The sequence below is a fragment of the Crocuta crocuta genome, unplaced genomic scaffold (assembly GCF_008692635.1).
Source record: "Crocuta crocuta isolate KB4526 unplaced genomic scaffold, BGI_CrCroc_1.0 scaffold87, whole genome shotgun sequence".
Lineage (NCBI taxonomy): Eukaryota > Metazoa > Chordata > Mammalia > Carnivora > Hyaenidae > Crocuta > Crocuta crocuta.
Genome location: NW_027532166.1, coordinates 868,242 through 890,813, shown reverse-complemented (window position 1 = coordinate 890,813; position 22,572 = coordinate 868,242). Strand labels below are relative to the sequence as shown.

General features: G+C 46.0%; 1 protein-coding gene across 2 annotated transcripts in view; it reads left to right on the top strand.

Annotated features, from left to right (window-relative positions):
- The window catches only part of FLNB (filamin B), a 142,650-nt gene that overhangs the window by 35,454 nt on the left and 84,624 nt on the right, over positions 1–22,572 (top strand). For both annotated transcript variants that reach the window (XM_077776687.1, XM_077776686.1), the window contains exon 2: positions 21,079–21,327. In XM_077776687.1, the coding sequence (XP_077632813.1) occupies positions 21,079–21,327 (249 nt within the window). The remainder of the gene's footprint in view (positions 1–21,078; positions 21,328–22,572) is intronic.

Sequence of the window (22,572 nt, the reverse complement as noted above, 5' to 3'; positions counted from 1 at the left end):
CTGCCCCCCCCCCCCCCCCATTGCCCCCCCAAGCTTCTCAGGTAATTCCAGTGTGCAGTCAGGGTTGAAGCTCAAGTGATTGAGCAACAGAGGCATTGAGGCTTGAGAAGAAAGTCTGGATAAGCCAAACCTGAGGTGGGACCAAGGTCATGGCCACCATTAACAGCAGAGCAACCCTGTGGCCTGTTAGTAGGGAGATTTATTTTATTCCCATTTTGCATGAAATTTGAATGGATTGTAATGGTGTATTTTATACCTCAGGAAAATAATGATCGGGATAAAACATTTTGTATATATCAGTACCAGCACAAGAGGTGAATGGGATCTCTTCAAATTAAGAACTTCTTCCAACAGGGCTGCTGGAGTTCAAAGCCATTTTTGTAACTGGGTTTAAAACAGTCCTAGAATTTTCTCAGAAGTGCTGCTGGCCCTCCTCCCGTCGGAGGGTGGATTTGATTGTTAATGTCCCAATCATTTGGCATCCAGCCTGGTGAGTCAGGCAGCTGAGTAAGAGGGGAAACAGGGCCTGGGTCAGAAAACGAGGATAACGAGTGTCCTGACTAGATTCTCTTATCTGTTGAGAGAAGCCCCGGAACCTGCAAAAATCAGTTTCCAGACTGTTTTGTGTGCGGTAGCCATGACATTTATGGGGAAGGCAGGTTGGCATCTGAGCAGCCAGAGAAGCAGCACACACTGTATAGCTGTTGGGCAGGCAGACGCCCCAGCTGTGCACTGACCCAGCCCAAGTGGTGGTGTGCTTTGTGTGCTCTGAGGACATTAGCGAGCACAGCTGTTGTGTCCAGGTCATGCCCTTCCTGCTCTGAGAGAGACCTATACAAGAGGCTGATGCAGGAATCTATTGGTCACCCGCTCTTTCCGCCCCCTGCCAAGTCTAGTTTGTGTGCCTCCTCCACTCCCTGTGTTCATGGGGGCATTTGTATCCACCAGGAAGCTGCCATGTATGTCTTTCAGCACTGTGCTAGGTGTTTTCCATTCCTGCCGGGTGTAGGCACTGTCGACCCATTTTACAGAAGAGGAAAAGTGAGGTTTCAGGAGGGTGAGATCTTGTGGTAGTGGTTTTGGGAGGGGTTGGATCCCTCTGACTGTAGATTGTAAATCTGTCTGGGCCCTTTTACTTTAATCTAGATTCCAGCCCTTAAAAAAACATGATAAACAGGTTTTAGGTAAATCTATTAATTTCTAAGGAATTGAAATTTTTTTAAATGTTTATTTATTTTTTGAGGGAGAGAGAGAGAGCGCGAGAGAGAGCGAGCATGAGTGGTGGAAGGGCAGAGAGAGAGGGAGACACAGGATCTGAAGCAGGCTCCAGGCTCCAACCTGTCAGTACAGAGCCCGACGCAGGGCTCAAACTCACAAACTGTGAGATCATGACCTGAGTCTAAGTTGGCCGCTTAACCAACGAAGCCACCCAGGTGCCCCGGGATTTTTTTTTTTTAAAGACAGTTTGTATTCAGTGCTCAGCTATAATTAAAGTGTATTCATTTCACAAATTAGTGAATGCTTATTAATTTTAAAGGCTCTGTGCTTTCACATATGTTCATCTTCACATATCTGAGCATGAAGGGAAGAAAGCCGGAGGATGGGCGCACAGGTCACCGTGGCAGGTCTTGTAGGAGAAGGTCCTTACTTTGGCTCTCAGAGAGGCGTGAAGAGCAACATGTGCCATGTGGGCTGTCAGGGAAGACCTGTGGCAAGAGTGGGGCTGGTGAACAGTGCAGTTGAAAGGGGCAGATCAGGGGGCAGGAGGTTCTGGGCTGCAGAACCGCCAGGGCCCAGGAGTGGGAAGGGGATGCAGGAATGTGAGAGCTCCTGGTGTCCCCTGCTGACTGGCCTCAGTGCTTAGTACTTGCTGAGGCTGGGACCATCAGTCCTGATGTTGGCTGGGTTATGAGGAACCTCAAAATGGATGAAAAACGGCTTGTGTTTGATGGTGTAGACCTGTCCACCAGCCACATGTAGCTAGTTAAATGTAAATTAATTAAATAATTAAATTTAAATTTAGCATCTTAGTCACACTAACCGTATTTCCAGTGCTTCGTAGTATGGCTTAGTGTCATGGATGGTGTACATATAAAACATTTCTGTCATCACAGAGACTTCTGTGAAATGGTGGTACCAAATCTGAGCCTCTGCCTGTTTTTGTAAATAAAGTTTTATTGGGACACAGGCCACAACACACTCATTTGCATATTGCCTATAGTCACTCTCTCACTACAATAATAGATTTGATTTTAATTTTTTTATTTTAAACTATTCTTTTTTTAATTTTTTATTTATTTCTAGGAGAGAGAGAGAGAGACAGCGTGAGCAAGGGAGGGTCAGAGAGAGAGGGGGACACAGTCTCCGAAACTGGCTCCAGGCTCCGAGCTGGCAGTCAGCACAGAGCCCGACGTGGAGCCCGAACCCACGAACCGCGAGATCATGACCTAAGCGAAAGTCAGACGCTTAACCGACTAAGCCACCCAGGCGCCCCTCACTACAATAATAGATTTGAACAGTTATAACATGTGGCTTGTAAACCCAAAAATATTTGCTGTATGGCCCTTTGCAGGAAATGTTTGCTGGCCCCTGCCATAGACCATAGGGAACAGCAGAAGGCGTTCATGCTGGGAATAACATAAATGATTGTATTTATGGCCTGAGAGGATAATTCAAAGATGGTGGATAGGCTCTATTGGTTGAGAGACCTCTTCACAGTGACCTACAAGGGTCCCCATGATAGATGACCAAGGCCATGCCCTGGCCGGTGCAGTTTCACTAATCTATGGCCCATTTAGCAAAATGTCCATTACTGAAATCCTTTCACTTCTTAATTCTAAAAATTACTAATTGGAGCCAGGAATTTCTTTTAAATATTTTGTTTTTAAAGTAATCTCTATACCCAACATGGGGCTCAAACTCATGACCCTGAGATCAAGAGTTGCATGCTCTACTGACTGAGCCAGCCAGCCACCCCGGAGCCAGGATTCTTAACTTAGTGTGTCTTGGACCCCACTGGCTTTCTGAAGACTGTACTCTTCTCCTTATGCATAAGATCATATATATGGGGTCACAAAGGAAACAAGTTATATTGAAATGCACTTATCACAAATAAATTTTTGGCACAACTGTATGGTCGACTAATCTTCAACAAAGCAGGAAAGAATATCCATTGGAAAAAAGACAGTCTCTTCAACAAAAGGTGTTGGGGAAACTGGACCACTTTCTTACACCACACACAAAAGTAAATTCTAAATGGATGGAAGACCTAAAATGTGGGGTGGGATATCATCAAAATCTTAGAGGAGAACGCAGGCAGCAACCTCTTTGACCTCAGCCGGAGCAGCTTCTCAGTAGACATGAGGCCGAAGGCCAGGGAAACAAAAGCAAACGTCAACTACTGGGACCTCATCAAGATAAAAAGCTTCTGCATAGCATGGGAAACAATCAACAAAACTAAAAGGCAGCTTACAGAATGGGAGAAGATATTTGTAAATATTGTAAATGACGTATTTGACAAAGGGTTAGTATCCAAAATCTATAAAGAATTTATCATACTCAACACTCAAAAAACAAATAACCCAGTTAAGAAATGGGCAGATGTGAAAAGACACTTTTCCAAAGAAGACTTCCAGATAGCTAACAGATACATGAAAAGATGCTCAACATCACTCATCATCAAGGAAATACAAATAAAAACTATGACGAGATACCACCCCCCACCTATCTAAATGATTGAAAGTAACAACACAAGAAACAACAGGTGTTGGCAAGGATGTGGAGAAGGGAACGCTCTTGCACTATTGGTGGGAATGCGAACTGGTGCAGCCAGTCTGGAGAACAGTGGAGGTTCCCCAAGAAACTAAAACTAGAACTACCCTACCATTCCAGCAATTGCACTATTAGGTATTTAGCCAAAAGGATACAAAAATACAAATTTGAAAAATACAAATGCACCTCGATGTTTATAGCAATAGCCAAACTATCGAGAGAGCCCAAATGTCCATCAACTGATGAATGGATAAAGAAGATGTGGTACACATATACAATAGAATATTACTCAGCCATCAGAAAGAATGAACTCTTACCATTTGCAGTAATGTGGTTGGAGCTAGAAGGTATTACACTAAGTGAAATAGAGAAAAACAAATACATAGGATTTCACTCATGTGGAATTTAAGGAACAAAACAGATGGGAAGATGGGGGGAGGTAGAGAGCGGGAAACACATCACAAGATACTCCTAATTCTAGAGGAAAATGGGTGCCTGGGTGGCTCATTTGGTTAAGCATCTGACTTTGGGTCAAGTTATGACCTTAAGGTTTGTTAGTTCAAGCCGCAGCCTGCTTCGGATTCTTTCTCTCTCTGCCCCTCCCCTGCTCGTGCTCTGTTTCTTTCTCTTAAAAATAAATAAACATTAAAAAACATTAAATATACTGGAAACAGTTAATGAACAAGTATAGCAACTCAATGCAGGTATGTGCACCAAGATTATGAAGAAAAAAAAAAAAGAACAAACTGAGGGTTGATGGAGGAGGGTGGGTGGGGGAAAGGCCAGGTGGGTGAACAGTATTAGGGAGGTCACATGTTATGATGAGCACTGCATCACAGTGCAGTATGTAAGGGACGAATCACTGAATTCTACTCATGAAACCAATATCACACTGAATGTTGGCCAACTAAAGTTTAAATAAAAAGAAATTTTTGGATATAGTAGCAAACATACATATGTATATTAGTTTAATAAGATCTAACAGCTAGTCCACTGACTGCCATGATTTTGAAATAGTGATGAGCATAAAAGAAATGTTGAGATATTGCCAACCCTTTAATGTGATGGGAAAAGACCTGATTTTGCTGGTGATAAAACCACAGGTGCTACTAATATGCCTGTGTTTTATGGTATCTCAAAAAAAATTTTTTTAATGTTTATTTATTACAGGGAAGGGAGGGACAGAGAGAGAGGCTGAAGACACACAATCTGAAGCAAGCTCCAGGCTCTGAGTGGTCAGCACAGAGCCTGACACGGGGCTTGAACTCACAAGCCCTGAGATCATGACCTGAGCTGAAGTCGGACACTTAACCAACTGAGCTATCCAGGTGCCCCTTATGGTGTCCATTCCATAATGGAACAGTATGCTACGTTTTAGTTAGAGGTTACGAAAGACAAAGATTTCACTTTTTTCCTATTTAAGCTCATAGACTCCCCCACCCCCTGTCCTGCCTTCCCCTGCAAGAGTCCCTGACTTAGATCATCCCTCATAGGAAGTTGTGACATAATTGAGGATGGTGGCCTGTCTTGCTAACTGTCCTGGACATTTGGCTTCCTAGTAGATCATGTGGGAAGTTCCATTTCTGTCTACTTTGTGAGATGTTCCTTAGATACGTGAAGATGAGGCCAAGGAGAAAGGGAACGTATCAGGGGAGTCTGAATCTTGAAGGGCAGCTAAGAAACCCACAGGGTGAAAGAAGGGAGAGGAGGGCATTCTGAATAGAGGGCGCAGCCAGAGCACAGGCCAGGGCATAGGGAGGGCCAGCCAGTTGGGGACACAGGCAGAGGCCAGCCATGGGGCCTCAGGGCACTGCCGAGGAGTTCAGACTTCTCTGGGGTATGATACGGCCTTAGCCATATTCTATCAAATACAATAAAACACACCCATCTCTCACACTTAAAAAAAAAAAAAAAAAGGTGTGTTTTGTGTGTGTTGTCATAAAATAATTTGGTTTTTAAAAAAATACATTTGCTTTTATTTGCTTATATTTGTGTTCAATTATTTGGCCATGACTAACTCCTTTATTTTGCAATTGACTGATTTCTCAGCAGTTACAATGTATACTTTGAAATTCTTGGGATGTGAGAAAATGAATCTGTAACTCATTCTCAAATGTAATGAAATTTCTGTAGCTGTCAACCAGAGATTGCAGTTAGTGAGGAAGATCTAATGCTAAATGTTGGCATTTAATAAAACATTAACTTCAATTTCTTTCAATTTTCTTATGTTTTGGGACCAATTTCCCCCTCCTCCCCAACCCCCCACATTTCAAGTAGTTTTGCACATCCCTGAGGGCTATGAGGTGGCCCTGCTGGGGTTGGTGGAAAGATTTGGGAAGAGTTCAGGTTCTTGATCTGTGGGGTGAGACAGACTGGCCAGTAAAGGGACCTGCCATTAGCTGAAGGCTGACCTGGGGATCAGTTTAGAGGTGGACAGCAGGATTGGGGAACGGGAAAGATCTGGTGGGAGAGCGTGGTCAAGGTCAAGAGGGTACCACTCAAGTTTGGTAGTTGGTTGACTAGGTTGGTGGTTGTTTGATAGGTCTGTGGACTAGTGGTCGTCTGGTCAGCTTGCCTGGTTGATTGTTGATTGATAGGTGTATTGATGAGTGAATGGGTGGTTGTCCGTTGGGTAATAGAGGCAGTGGTTCCCCACCCTCCTTACCCCCCTTACCCCCCTTTTTCTCTTCTTCTTTTTACTATGTGACCAGCATCATGTTAGGTACTAGAATCACAATGATGCTGAAGACAGGGCCGGCTCTCTGTCTGTCGGATTCTTGGATTACAGTTGACTAAATCTCGATTCGGATCCAGCACAACACAGACGTTTAGAGAGTGGATTTAATTAGCACCCAGGCTGTGTGGCTCATTGCTATTATTGGTATGCTTATGAGCATTGTATCCTTAAGTAGCACTAGGAATGCTACTTGGATGTGTTTCAGTTATTATATAAATAATTTCTACTAGCTTTTACTAAGTTCTCCCTCCCCAACCCCTATTCCCAGCCCCCAGCATAGGAAGTTTAGAGCTAAGTGGCCATGGGGTGGAGCTTCTGAAAGTTTACCCCTGTTCACAGAATTTGATATTGCAATTGCTCCCATCAGGACAACCCCCTTCTTTCTACCGCATGAAGCAGTGGTCCAAATTACCAGGTTTCGTCTCTGACTCTTCCCACTTGGCAGTACATTGGCTGCGGATGAAGACTTGGACATTAGTAGCTCCAAAGCAAAGCCAGAAAGAGGAGGCTGGTTTTGGCCTGGATCCTTCTAAATCATTGCCCGTGTTTAAGAATTATAGTTTGCACTGGAACAATAAGATGTTTCTTAGTGTGGTTTTAAAGTGAGCTGATTATCACCAGAATTTCATAAACATCGTGGTGAAAGGGTGTGCTTTAGCCCTCATCATTAGAAACGATGTTTTGAGAACCTGGTTGTATTACCCTTTATCTGCAAAATTCGGTGATTCCTAGTAACAGGGTTCTGGATTCATAATCACTGCCACCGAAACAGTTGTAGATTAGAGAAAGCCTTAATAACTTCTTTTCCGTTGTCCTTCTTTTGTGTCTCTTGTCTGTTTCCCTTGCCTCACATCTACCAGTTTTATAAAACGTAATCTCCAAGCCTGTGGGAACATTCAGGAGAAGTGTTTGCAGAAGATCTGGAAGGGCATGGAAAGATAATTCAATGTAGAATTACCTGAAATGTTTTCTGGAGACTATTAGAGTCCTTTGAGATAATATTTTTAAAAGTTCCCCAGTCCAGGGGCATCTGGATGGCTCAGCTGGTTGAGCTTCCAACTTTAGCTCAGGTCGTGATCTCGCAGTTTGTGAGTTTGAGTCCCACATTGGGCTCGCTCGCGGCTGTCAGCCTGTCCCACAGAGCCCACTTCGAATCCTCTGTGTCCCTCTCTCTCTCTGCCCCTTCCTCACTTATGCGTGTGTGCTCGCTCTCTCTCTCTCTCTCAAAAAGTAAATTAAAAAAAAAAAAAAAAAAAAGTTCTCTAGTCCAGTAAAGTTAGGAAGTGCTGTGTGGCACCCTAGGAGTCTCCTGGAGATTGTTAATCTACATTTGCATATTAAAGGCTTTGAGAAAGTCCTGTAGCAGTTTAAAATTGTTCTATTCCATATATCCCTCACTGTTTTACCACAGGAGCCATTTGTTGGAAAATTAGCTAATGTCTAATGCATTCAAAGATATGACACACAAGATGATAGTAGGTGTTACACAGCTTACATTTAACAATTGTAATTATGTATTTTCACATTTAGTTTAAAAATAAAGTGACTAGGGCACCATTCATATATTCACATATACATGTATGTAAATTATATATATGTATTATATATGTATGCGTGTGTGTGTGTGTGAATGGTCCAAGAGGAAGAGGATAGGGCCAGGTTTGTGAGTGTGGCCAGAGGGACAATTCTTCCTCAAGGCCAAGTTTAGGCACAGCTCAGGTTTTGCCGAGCCAGGAAGCAGCTTCTGACTCAAGTGCACACGGACTCTTTAGATAAAGTACTGGTATTGAAGACACTTGACTGTGGGCCGTGTGTCTTCAGTAACCGGCAGCCATGGCTAGGGTGGTGCCTTGGATATTCAGTGTGTGTCACTTGCTTACCTTGCACTTGGACACTGTGCCTTAGGGATATTGGAACTTGTTCCCATTTTAGCAGAGAAGCTGACCTGCTATGTGCTTGGTCTGTTTATTTTACTGCCACGGCCATTTATCTTGGGACAGAGTTCAGGGGCACAGCGATAAATCTCTTTTAGGAGGATGACGTAACCCTTAGCATTTATTTCCTCTCCAGCTTTTGCTAGTTTTGAAACTAGCCTTTGTAATATTATCATGTCTGTGGATGAGCCTTTTCCTTTGCAGCCCATCCTGGTCTCCAGGTGGAATGGTCAACAACAGATTCTGGAAAGCCTGGATTCAAATCCCACTCTACCACTTAGGAGCTCTGTGGCTTTGGGCTCAATTTATCTGCTTATTGTTTTTTTAATCTGGAAAATGGGACTAACAGGGGTACTTCCTAAGGCAGCAATGAGAATTTGGTGGAGTCGTTCACTGGGCCAGGCCCTCTGTCTTCACGTATAACTGAGCAGCTGGGTCTCCATATCCTGGGAAGGCCACTTTTGGGGTGCTAGGGATTGAGGTAGGAAAGGATCAGGAAGGTGGGTAGTTGATTTGTTTTTTTAAGTTTATTTATTTTGAGAGAGAGAGGTGGGGGAGAGGCAGAGAGAGAGGGGTTGGAGAGACAATCCCAAGCAGGCTCCACACTGTCAGCACAGAGCCGGACGTGGGGCTCAAACTCATGAACCACGAGATTATGACCTGAGCCGAAATCAAGAGTTGCTCAGCTGACAGAGCCACCCAGGTGCCCCAGTTTCTGTCGTTGTCGTTGTTGGGTTGGTACACATGCTCACAGACAACCAGATGACTCCTTCTTCTTCTTCCCCTCCTCTGGCATTCTGTTTGGAAATGGCCCAGGCCGTCTCCTGAGGCACGGAGACTGCTTGTCCAGGAGAATGTGTGTGGCTGAGGACTGGTAAGGCATTTGGATGACCCACCGTGTAAAAACTAAGATCCCCAGAACAGCCACCCAGTCTTGCCAAGCCTTCTTGTATTCGTTTTTCCTTGTTGATAGGTAACATCAAACATGGTATAAATCATATGCGGTATAAAAAGATAAGACTGGCCCCCTCCCACTCCTCCTCACCCCCTTTCTCTGTTCCTCTACCCAGAAGTAAATGCAGTTGGTGAACAGTTTCTTGTCATTTCAAGAGGCATTCTATGCAAATTTGAACCCAATTATAGACTTCCCTGGCCGCCCCTTTACTCCTGTGCGAGCCCGCTATACACATTGCTTTTGTTGTTTGATAAAACCTGTCAGTTTTCCCAAATCAGTGCCTATAGTTCCCGACAAGCAGTTTTGTTCAGTGAAGAGTTCCTTAACATACACATTCCCGTGTTCTTTCTTTGGGGAGGTGTGTGTCACAATTTATTATAAAAGTAACACGTGTAATTTAAACTAAGAAAAGAAATTCAGACAACACAGGAGGATGTCCCAACAAAACAAGAAGAAAGCACGGTCTTCTGCAACCACCCCAAGTCATCTTCCCGGAGAGAGCCAGTGAGTATCAGTTTGATGCGCATGCTTCTGGATCTTTCTGTTCAGATGCAGAGTTGTGCCTTTTCCAAAACAGAATTGCATGTTCTATACTACTCTACAAACGGTCCTGTCCCTATTGGAACAAACATATCTTTCTCATTCTTTTCCTAGCCGCCCGTTACTCTCTTCCTTGAATGTTCTGTAAAGTTTATTTAACTATTTATTCACGGGGAGGCATTTATGCTGTTCTCAATTTTATTCCCTCATTAAATTATGGTAATGAACTGCTTTCATAGTTAAAGATCGCTTTAGTATTCAAACCTCCCTCCCCCTGTTAGTAAAAGGAATCCCGTTAGGGAATTTTCTTGAATACTTTCTGCTTCATATTGAATTTATTGACCTTGCATTTACTTTTCTGTCGACAGTGGCCCAGGCTGGCCCCTGCAGACTTCTCAGGAATCTGCTGGAGGAGTTGGGGTGGCCCGCAGATTTTAGCAAACTGCCAGTTCATTCAGGCAGCTCACTGAGCAAAGAACATCTTGATTCTATCAGCCTTAATCCTGGGTCCCTGATGGGGGCTGGCTCTTGTGGTCGTTAGCGGATGGAATGCTCGTCTGTGTTAGAAGGCTGAGTTCCGGGGTATTTGGCTCTGAGCAGTCTTGAGCCAGAATGGAATGGCACTGAACCTTTCACGACGTTCATGGAATGCTGTTAGCCCTCAGACTTGTGTGTGTTTGTGATACTGCGGTAATAATAATCGTGGCTGTACCGGTGTCTGTTGCTGTGGTGGACTGGTCCAGGCAGAACGTACCTGAGTGACTACACTGTCTCCCAATAGCTCACGCTGAGTGTACTTCTGACTCTCAGCTCACAGATGAGGAGGTGAAACGGGGAAGTGACCCACTGCAACCCCACGGTCAGTCAGTAGCCATGCTTGAGAGCGGAACCAGGCTTCTCCGAACCCTAACTGCCCCGTCACTGACCAACTCAGTGTCCCTGGCACCTGGGTTTCTTGGCTACCAACTATTTTAGCAGCTGGGCTCGCCTTTGAGTGCGTGCAGTCATGTCCCTGTGGCCACCCTCTTTATCCACGGAAGTTGGTGGTGTGGAATTCCCCCCACAGGAGGAGCTGGGTCTGGGCTGAGAGAGCTCTGCTGTGGCCTGGTGGCACGTGTGGCCAGCGGCCTCCTCGTGTAATTTAGAGTTGAAGATTCAAATTTGGGGGTACAAATTCGACAGTGGAGAACTGTCTGAAAAGTGCCAGTACAGGTAAGGCAGGGAACGTGCCCCTCCCTGTATCTGTCCTTCAAGAATTTCTTTTCTTCCGACTTCATCCTTCTTCTGATGGTAGTGATGGGAGCCAGTGGTTATAAATTATTTGGAATTTCCCTCAGCTTGGTTCCTATTCAAGGCTTTAAATTGGGAGTTTTGTTCATCTTATNGGAATGGTGTATGCAAACTGGTTTCTCCCCTTTCAAACCCAGGAAACCACCTTGATCTGTTTTCTAAAAAGGCTCAACTCTACAAGTTTGCAGTGGACGGATAAATACCTGTCCTGCTCATCAGCATTATTATTTTTTACCGTTTACTCTTAATTACAAAAGGAAAAAAAAATTAGGAAACAGCTTAGCCTGAGAGACAAAAGGCAAGAAAGAAATTTTTTTCCCTTTTGTCCCTTAGGAAAATCTTCAATGTCTTTCCCCAAGGCAGGGTTGCAAGGAGTGGGTTGGCGGATGGTTTTCATTATAATAATGTTGTCATCTCTTTGTGGAGTGTTTTAAGGCCAGTTTAACTTATTACCTTACATGAAAGTACAATTCGTATCCAGCACAGAAGGTCTGGCATTCTGTAGGCAGAAGTGTTTGCTGGGTATGAGAACAAATGGAACTTGCAACTATGTGAGTGGCCCTAAGGTCTATTTTCCAGGGAAAATGCAGATGAATAGGTTGGAGTAAATGGGGACAGAGGTGCGTTTTCTGCCGTCTTCTCTGATTTCCCATGTGAGCAGTGGGACACGCATGGCGGACCTCCCAGACATAGGGACATTGGAACCCCCAGTTTCTGGGATGCAGTAGCAGCTGAGTCGCGATGGACACAGAGGGACTCAGGTAGTCCTGGTCTGACTCCTGCTTGCCACTCCTAGGCCGTAAGGTGTCACTTTCTGTCCACATTTTTTCATTTCTAAACCTCGACAGTTTAGGGATTGTGGGAATGATTGGGGCAGTCGCAGGTTCAGGCTCTACCTGGGTTCCCCTCCCAAGCTCGCCACTAACTGGCCGTGGGTCCCAGGGGTGTGTCCCTCCCCTGTGCTCAGTCTCGTGTGTGAAATGTGAGCCCTGTTGTGCTCCCCTTACACAGCTGTCATGGCATAATGTGCAGTCAGAGAGGTAGGGAGGTTTGGGCTCGGACAGCAGAGAACTGGGTTTAGATCTGGGTTTTTCCCGTGTGTTACTTTTGACAATTGCCTCTGTGGGCCTCTGTCTTCCCATTTGTAAAATGAGATTAAGCATAAAACAACCCTCCTAGGGTTGCTGTGAGGGTTACATGAGGTGATGTATATGGCACTGGGCCAGGCCCAGGGGAGAGGTCTGGAAGAAGGAGCTGGAGAGGTCTGGAATAAGGATTTGGAAAATTCTGGAGTTTCTGTTACAGTTGGTTGCTCTTGATGTGAGGAGGGGGAGGTGCTTAGGAGTCTTTCCGGGCCTGGTTCCTCCTGCCCTCATGCTCTTCCCCAAAGCGTTTCCATGGGGGCTGCACTTGTGTGCACAGGATGCGCCATGAGCTGTGTTTCAGGTGAGGCTGAGCTGGAGTCCAAAAGTGACAAGGACCTCCATTCACAGCCAGCATTTATTATTTCATCTGCACATATTATCAGAGCAGTTGTGCCTGAAAGCTATGAGCGAGGAGGGACAGACATCATTGTGCTGAGAACTTTTGAGCTCACCCTGGGGTTTCCCGGGGCTGGAGTCCGCACTCCTCCACTCCCTGCTCAGGCTCAAGGGTCCCTGGGACCCTGGTCCTACTACTTGCTTAGGAGACCTGTGGCTTCGAGATCAAAAACCTAGTTTAGAATACATTGCTTTGATCATTTTGGGGGCAGATGTTTCCTTTTTCCCTTCTTTCTGTAATCTTTATAGCAAGGATAGAATCCTTGTTCTAAAGGCTTTTTAGGGCTTTCCCGCCAACACTAGTTAGAAGAGACTAAGTTCTAGACCCGCTAATATACCAATCTCATTTAAAGTTCAGAATGCCTTTGTCGCTGGATATAAAGTAATTCCCAGAAGTGATAAAAACTTTTCAGAAGTGGCATTTGGAAGCCCAGCGGGTGATGCAAATACATCTTTTAAATAAAGGATGCCTCTTAACCAGAGGATCAGGTGTTTAAGATGAATATGAAGCAGGACACCAGCATAGTATCTGTGATCTGAACGTCCACCAAAAACTCTGTACGAAAACAAAAATAAGGTATTTATGAAATAATTTGTTCCAATTATTCCGGGCAAAAATTGTCCAGCAAGTGAGAGAAAACAGAAGGAAGAGTTGGCGAAGTAGGAAATTTGAAGTCTGAGGTTATGCGTGAGGAATGTGTTGTGGGCCTATAGTAGAAGTCTCAAACCAGGGATTTGGCAGTGTTTACTCAGTTCTGTTGCAGAGAAGTCCAGCCACTACTCCCCATGCTGTGCCCACAGCAGGCATGGCTAATCTACACAGTTCACCTTCATTGAGCCTCCACTCCCTGTGCCTGGGCACGGCAGACATGGGTAATCTATTTTCTTGTTGACCCCAGATGGGGCCCGGGAGTCTTTCTCAACATGCTGAAAGGGTTTTCACCTCACATGCCAATGCCATTTGCTACCCCTGGTCTATTGTGTCATCTCTTGAAAAATGGCTAAGATGAAAAGGCCTTCCAAATGAACTCTTTAGTAACCGAACCCTGACACAGTGAAGTGTAAAAATTGTTAACTCAGACACCTCCTGTGTCATCCTCGAGAGTTCCTGAGTAAGAAAGAGGACTGGAAATCCAGCTTGCCAGAGTGCCCCAACCCACCCTTGTTTTATTGTGGTCTGTGTTTATCTTACTGATTAGTAGAAATAGGCCCGTGCAACTTTAGGACTTCAGGGCCCAGGATATCCTCTTATTACAGCTAAGCTGCTGTAACAAAGAGATAAAAAACCCAAACACAGTGGCTTTTTTCAATCTTCAGGTTGGCAGGGCACCCTATTCTGGGACCCAGGTTCCTTCTCTCACCTTGCCTTTCCTCCCCGAGGGCAGGTCAAAGCTAAGTGACTGTAATGTGAGGGGCTCTGGCTGGCAGTAGGAGGGAGCACTTGGAGGCGCTCCCCCTGCCCAACGCCCTGAAGGGATGACCCCCTTCCGTCTGCTCACTGTCCCGTGTTGAAGCCAGTACACCGCTGAGCTGCAAGGGAGGCTGGGAAGGACCATCCAGCCGGAAGCTGCGTGCCTGGGAGAAGAGGAGGCAGGGTCTTTGTGGCCTTCCCCACAAGTACCCTTCAGCCATCAGCTATGTTATCAAGTCTGGTTGTAAGTCAGTGTGGCCTTTTGATGGTTTGAGGCCCTGTATGAAGCCCTGAGCAGGAGAGAAGCCAGCTGGCCCCGTCCTCCCGCCCAGGGGTGTCTAGGCAGGTACACAGACTTGCCAAGATACATAGTCCATCACCTGCTGTACAGATGAAAGACTGTGGCACCCCCAGAAATGGACCCCGGTTCTGGACAGTGGACTGAGATGGCCGTCTTCAATGTTGAAGGGAATGGTGGCATGTGAGAAAGTGAGGCGGGTAGTGAACTGCCTTCTTTTAGTTGAGGGCAACCTCTGTCTGGACCACCGAGGCCAACAGTTCAGCCACAGTTCGTGCAGGCTGGAAGAGAAGGCGGGATGGGGAGGAACCATAAAACCAAGCTGGGACACCAGTGAGCCCCATCCTCTACCTGGATCCTGGGCCCAGGTGATCCGAGCGCACAGCGTGGGGCGACCTCGGGGCAGCCCTTCACAGGATGCTGCGTGCGTTGGCTCACCCAGGCAGTCAAGGCTGACAGGAAACCCTGGTGCCGATGTGGAGGTCACCACCTTTAACTGCTAAGCTTTCACTTTTCCCTTCTGCCTTTGTTCTTTTTGTCTCAAGGTTGATAAAAGCATGTTGAAGTCAGTGGTGGTAAGAGTAATAATAAAAATGCTAGCATTTAATGGCAACTGGCTGTATGGGGGGCCTGGAGGCTGGAAATGTGTTAGGGTAGGGAGTCTTCCCAGCAGCTCTGTTCTCCTGTTCCAACGGTATCCCCACTTTACAGGTCAGGTGAGTGAGGCACGCTGGGGTTGGACTTGGCCGGGCTTCTGCAGCCAGCATGCTGGCACTGAGCCCACACCTGCAGAGCATCAGGGACCTCCCCAGCTGTCTTTCTGTGCCACATGCTGCATTGCCTGCTGGGGGCGCAGAGGTGGGCACAGGCCGGAGCAGATCTGAATTCGGTCTGAAAGGCCGTGTGTGTACTTTTGCATCTACTCAATGGGGGAGCAGATGGGGAAGCAGAAGAGGAGAGGGCAGGGAGCCGTACATGCCTGTCCCCCGAACAGCCAAGCGTCCATGCTTCGGGGTGCAAAGCAGCCTGTTTCTGCCTTTGTGGTGCTGCCGCTTTGAGCAGAGGAGGCAGGCACAGCTGTAGTTCCACTGAGAGGGAAGGACACATGGCATTGAGGGGGCACTTAGCCGGAGACCTATTCTAGTTTTGCAGAGTTGGACATAGAAGAGGCATAATCTCGATCAAGAGAGGTAGGGAGAGCGTTCCAGGCTAAGCCAGCTGAGGCCAAAGATCAAGGATAACCCCAGGGGAATGCGAAGTTGGGAAGTCAAGTTGGGTCCAGATCCCTGACTCTTGTGAGCCTGTGTTCATACCATATTCTCTTTCAAGAGGGTCTGATCGATGATCAGCAGTTGGGTTCCTATGTAGTTGTTTGTTTCTGTCTGGGGATCTCAGGCCATATTGGTCTCCTAAAGCACTCGGCGCAACATCCCTCATGTGCTATTGGTTCACTACAGTGTGCGGGCCGACCTCTTCCTGGGACAAGAAACAGAGACCTCAGAGGCTCATGACTCTTCTAATGAATTCTGTGGCTCAGAGAAGTGACACAGTGAACTTTTCATCCTCCTTTTAATTCACAAGGTACTACTGTCTTTTTTTCTGTTTCCTGCTCGCCTACAAAACTGAGATTATAGCTTTGGGGCTTCTGGTTCTAGGGAAGTGTGTTGGGCCCAGAGCAGGTATTCAGATATGAGGTGAATGAGTAAGGAGAGGGAGGGAAGTGATATGAAGTGCCTACCCTGTCCCCGGCATTATGCTCCGCTTATGGTGTTCTGTAACCCTCCTGCTTCCTAGTAACAGGCCTGTGAAAGTGTTCACTATGAGCATCCCCATTTGGTAAACATGGAAACAGAAAGCCCAGAGAGGATGGATGGATTATTAAGTGACCTGTCGAGAGGAGCTGCTGGTTCCGTAGCCCGTACTTAAACTACTGTGCCGTACCGCCTCTCAGAGGGTAGTGAGATGGGAGGGTGGGAGGCAGAGCCGGTGACAGGCTCTTCTCCAGATGACCAAGTCATAGCTGGTTTATGGTCTGGGTGCTTTTCCTCAAGTGTACTAGAAGGAGCTTTTCCGAGAGTCTCCTTGATTCCCGCAGCCCCATGTTGGCTGTTTCTGACCCAGCAGCGAGCTGCTGCCTTGTGGCTGCTGGATGAGCTGCTGTTCTTACTCAGGAGAGCAGCAATGTGGGACGGTGTTTGCTCTGGCCTCTCCTCTCAGCCCCACCACCATGCCACCCTGGTTAATCAGTAATAGGAGAAGAGATCCGCATGGTGAACGTGGTGGGCACACAGATGGTCACGTGGATCCTGTCCTCCTGACATGAGAGAGGGAAAGATTGCCATCTCCCTTCCTCAGAGGAACTTGTCTACGCAGTAGATGTTTCCAAGATGCTTCCAAAGATTGCCTAAAAATAGATGGTTTTCTCTCCCATAAACGTACCCATTCCCGATTGCTGCTCAGGGAGGGCTGGAGAACCGGTGTACAGAAATGACGCGAAAACATTCCATCCTAGAATTTGCAGTAGCTCAAATTAACTTTCTAGCTATTAATAAAAAAGAAGAAAAGCCACTGCCCTCACTTAGAAGCAATGCTGGATAATTTTAAGTAGTTCCAGAGGGTGTGTGTGTGGTTAGAGGGTCAGTGTTGGCCGGAGCCAGGACCAGTTACATGGGAATTGTGATTGGTCGGATCTGGGGAGGAGAAGCCTGTGGCCAGATTCCGGCCCAACGACAACCTAAGCAAATTCTAGGAGGTCCGGCAGGCGGGCGTTGGCTTATTTTATTCCAGAAAGAGACTCTCAATGAGGTGGAATCCTGCCAGAGAGGCTTCCAGCTGACCTGGCCTTTCTTCCTTTTACATTTCTGTTTCATGTTTACACTCGACATAAACATCACAGAGCACGCTCACATTGGAAAATCCTGTAGTCTGCTGTGATGGTCGGACATTGACACTGTAATGCTGTGGAGCGTTGCATTTTCAAGGCATTGGGAGTCTCCCGTTTCATGTGGGTGGGAAAGGGGGAGGCATTTTGGGCACGTTGCCATCGTTTTATTGTTCCAAGAGTTCGGTAAAACATTTGAACCTTCACCTGTCAAAATCACTTTTCCAACTAGGACTGTTCTTTCTCCAGCTTCTTAGAATAGCAGAGCAAAAGTATCATTTATCCCAAGGAGACTTTAATGGGGGCTTTCCCGTTTGGACACCCACCTTGAATTCATTGGAAACAGAAGTTCTGGGCATTGTATTTTTCATAAATTTGGCTCAGACTTTTACTGGGTCATATTTCCCCTGAAATCTTTTGCGAAAAAGACTCATGTCTCATTCCTTTAGACCAACATGTGTAAGCCGGGTAAAAATAGAGCAAACTGGTTTCGTGTTTTGATTTATGGATAAAATCTGTAAGTTTGCATTTGAAAAGCACTTAACACATACCTCAAGAAAGTTGAACTTTGTAGTCTGATGCTTGCTTGTGGCTGCATGAGACTTACTGGCTCGTTCAGATCCTGCCTGGTGCAAGACCTGACCCTCCCTGGTCCAGCACAGGTACCCTGACTAACGATAAGCATGTGCCTACTTTACTTCCTCCCACCCCATGATTCCCTCTTCTGAGGACTGCTCTTCTCCCTTTAGTTTAAATAAAGGATTCTGGCCTGGAAAATATTTTGACCTGGAATTTCTTTTTTTTTTTTTTTTTTTAAAGATTTAAAAAAAATTTTTTTAATGTGTTTTTTATTTATTTCTGAGAGAGAGGGAGAGAGAGAGAGAGAGGGAGAGAGAGAGACAGCGTGAGCAGGGGAGGGTCAGAGAGAGAGGAAGATACAGAATCCAAAGCAGGCTCCAGGCTCTGAGCTAGATGTCAGCACAGAGCCCGACGCGGGGCTCGAACCCACGAACCGTGAGATCATGACCTGAGCCGAAGTCGGACACTCAACCGACTGAGCCACCCAGGCGCCCCTGACCTGGAATTTCTTATGATTGGTAGGTAGGAACTCAGTAATCAATAGCGCTTCAAAGACAGCTTTATAACAGGACATCTCATCAAAAAAATTCCGTCATCGTCAAGGGCTGCCAGGTGGAGAAACATATGGTCCGTGGGATGAGTTCCTCGGATGTCCAAGCTCTGTGCATGGTCAAGTGTTTTATGCAGATTATTGCTGCTTTATTGACCACAGGACCTCAGAAGCAGAGGTGGCTTCGTGGTCACACGATCTGTGCAGCTGTACGGGGCCCTGCGCTCAGAAGGGTTCTATGCTTGGTTTAATGCCCAGCTGTGCCATCTTGAAATTCTTAATCCTTTTTGGGCAAGAAGTCATGTATTTTCATTTGTCGCTGGGTCCTGTGAGTTATGTGGACTGTCCTGTTTAAAAGTTGTTATTTATACAATTCGTTAACATAGAAAATCTCTGGGCACCTTAACTTTGAGTGAGGATTGCTCAAATATAATTGTCTTACCAGCCAATTCATGAGACTCTTTACTCTGTACAGCTTTACTCGATCGAGTTTTATTATGACTGAATCTACAACCATAAAGGTACCTCTGGTTTCTGTGGGTTTGGGTGCGCCCTTTTAAGAGGATCTTTTCTTGTGAGAGGACTAACAATACACAGGTTAATTAAAAAAAAAAAGTCTCCACCCTTTCAGTTTTGAGTGACAGGTCATTTACTCCTTCTCAGTATGTGTGTATATTTCTCATGTGGTTGTAGTTGGGTTTCATTAAGTGCAATCTGGCGTGTGTTTAACTGACGTTCAGGTGGTTTGTGGTGGGTGGGTGGATGGGTGGGGCAGGGTAAAGGACAGCTGCAAGATGGCGAAGGCTCATTACCCCACAGCAGGTGCTCACAGTCCTGGAATGGGGGCTTGGAGGCCCAGGAGTGAATGATTTTTGTCTTGAGAGGGCCTTGGCAGTCACACACATGTTGGTGGGGGTGAAGGGCCACCACCTGTCAGAGCTGGCCCTTGGATGTTGGGCCAGGGCTTGCCCCACAGGACGATGGGGTGAAGGGTCTTCCCACCAGAGGAAATACAGAAGAACACATGGAGAGGTCCAGGGGCTCTAAAGCAGGATGTGGTCTAAGAATGAGGAGTCTCTGAGTCTGGAGTGTGAACTATGGTGGGAGGGGGTGACAAGGGTCAAAAAGCAGGCTGGGTTTGGGGGTTCTGAGGGTACTGGATGTCTAAGAAGTGTGACTGTGGGCAGTTGGGACCACTGGTGAATTTGGAAGCACAGAGGTACTTGACTAGAAAGAGTTCTAGGGTTATGTGAACATGGTTCTGCTTCATGGCTGTTGAGGACTCTGAGAGAAGGGAGGAGGGGCCTCATATTGGGAAGGTAGAGAAAAGGATTTGCCAAAAAAATGTAGGTAGAGAAGGGAATTGACATGTTTTAGAAATGACAACCTAGAACCTGAAGGAGTCCAAGATGGCTCTGACATTTTCAGCATGGGGTCCTTGTAGACTAGGGGTGTGAAGCAGGGGTTGTTTGGTGGGGAATGTGTAGAGGAAATTGAGAGCTGGGTGTGGGTTGGTGGGTGAATAGATAGGAGGGGAAGGATGTGGGTGAGGGGAAGAGAGATCGGCTGGGCTGGAGGGGAAGTATGGGGAGAGGAGGAGAGATGGGATAGAAAGGAGGAGAAGAGGGAGAGGGGAGAGAGAAATGGGATGGACAGGAGGGGAAGTGTGTGTAGGGGGAGACAGGGAGAGAGAGAGATCTTATTGATAATGTTTGGATTTTGACGGACATAGGTAGAAGTTAGAAAGAGGACAGAGGACAAAGGCCCATAAAGAAGCCAAGGGAGTAGAAGGTATAGAAACCATCAGCAGTGAGAATCCTGGAAGATTCCTAGAAGGGCGTGGGGTATGGCTTGTTCTGTTAAGCTCAGGGAAGACTAGAGAGGAGCCAGGACCTTGGGCCAGTCAATTACCCTTCTGGCACCAGAGACTTTGCCCAGCTGGATTAGCTTAACTATTACTGACTTTATCTTATGAATGACTAACTGGAGAGAAGAGCAGAGATGAAAATGATTTCTAACACCCAGGGATGGTGAGCTCTGAGGGGAAACTGGCCTCTTACACCTGTATATGGGGGTGTAAACAGGAACAACTTTTTTATAGGGAAAAGATATCTAGGACACAGTGATTAGTGAAAAGAAAAACTTCAAGACCAATTGTATAGTAAAATATAAATCCAGAGTAGCAAACACACATACATATATATATACACACATCTAATCTGGTAGATCACATACTGTCAAGTTAACCAGATGGTTGTCCCTGGAATTCAGCCACCTCTTTTTATTGTCTATATTTCTGAAATGAGTCCTTTAAAATTTAAAAGCTCTTTTTATTATAGAACATTTCCAACATATGCAGAAGTAGAGATAATAGTATAATGCATATTCTCATGTACCCATGATTTCACAACACTGGGCAACAACATTTTGGAATCTAATTTCATCCATTCTCATCCTCAAGTTTTTTGGAGCAGATTCTAACATTGCAAACCTTTCACTCTGAAATAGTTTTGTGTGGTTCTCGAACAGCTGAGGATTTCATTCACAGCCCAGAGAAATGTGCCAACCCATGCCTGTGCCTCTCTCCCCAGATAGCAAAGCCATTGTGGATGGGAACCTGAAGCTCATCCTCGGCCTGGTGTGGACACTGATCCTCCACTACTCCATCTCCATGCCCGTGTGGGAGGATGAAGGGGATGATGATGCCAAGAAGCAGACGCCAAAGCAGAGGCTGCTGGGATGGATTCAGAACAAGATCCCCTACTTGCCCATCACCAACTTTAACCAGAACTGGCAAGATGGCAAAGCTCTGGGAGCCTTGGTAGACAGCTGTGCCCCAGGTGAGTGTCCGTGGCTACGTGAGCCAGCTCTTCAGGGTGGGAGTTTGTGGGCCCAAAGCCCCTTGGTTGTCTAGCGGGAAAGCCAGGTTTGCTGTGATCGGTGTATTCTAGTTTTAGCCCACTGTAAGAGCCAAGGGAGCTAAAAATGGCTCTGTTTACCTTCTAGGTGTATCCATTGACTTTTTGAGCATGGAACTCAGTTATTTACCCAAATCCCCAGTGAATCCTGTAGTTCTTGGAGCAGGCCTTGGTTTAGCTTTCAGACTCCACAAAGTCCTGCCTCTTCCCACAGTTGGTGCCTGGTTTCCTATTGGCTTCAGCAGAAACATGTGGCCCTGTTAGTTGACTTGGCACAAAAATCTAAAAACTTCCATTGAGTGGAAAGTACCCATTTTTATCAACCACTGGGTTGACTATACATGGCTTTCTCTACCCTTTTCTTTCTGCGTTGCTATGAAATAGTGCTTGGTCAGGATCCAATTGGAGACTTCTACCCTTTTCTGAGTGGTTGAGTGTACACCAAGGTAGTAATTATCCTCACCGGAGGGTTTAGATTGATACGTAGAGTTTGCTGGTACACACTCAATAGAAAAACCAGAGCTTGTGTTTATATGCACCCTCAAAATTGTTTCTAATAAAAAATATTACTCTAATAATCATATTTTCCATTTACGAATACCCTGTATATGCCAGTCACATTAGTTTTTAGTAAGCTAATGATTCCCAACATGCTCCAGGCGGAGCTAGCTAGCCTATGTTGGACAGGGAGGGCCAGCTGACTCCAGGCCTCATTCTGCCTTGAAACCTTATAAGCTCATGTTGTCCCGAACTAACTCAAAGCTCAGCATTAGTTAATTTCCCAGCACCCTCTTCCTTGCATCCACCTAAAGACACATTTTCGGATACCTCTTTACTAGTTTAAACCTGTGGATATTTCCTTCAGTCCTATACTTCTCCCGTTTACAGAGGTTTTTAAGATGATTCTAGGTTTGGGCTTTTGGGCAAGTGGATTTTTGAATTATGCAGNAAAGAGACGGTGTGAGCAGGGGAGGGTCAGAGAGAGAGAGGGAGACACAGAATCCGAAGACAGTCTCCAGGCTCTGAGCTAGTGCAGTCTTTTTAGATGTATCTAGGAACAGGATTGTGATATTGTGACTTATAATGAGAAACCTATATTGTAGTCTTTGTCCCTTTCCTGGCACAGAGCTCTAAAAGCTGTTGGAATTTAAGTGATAAGAGCCAGGA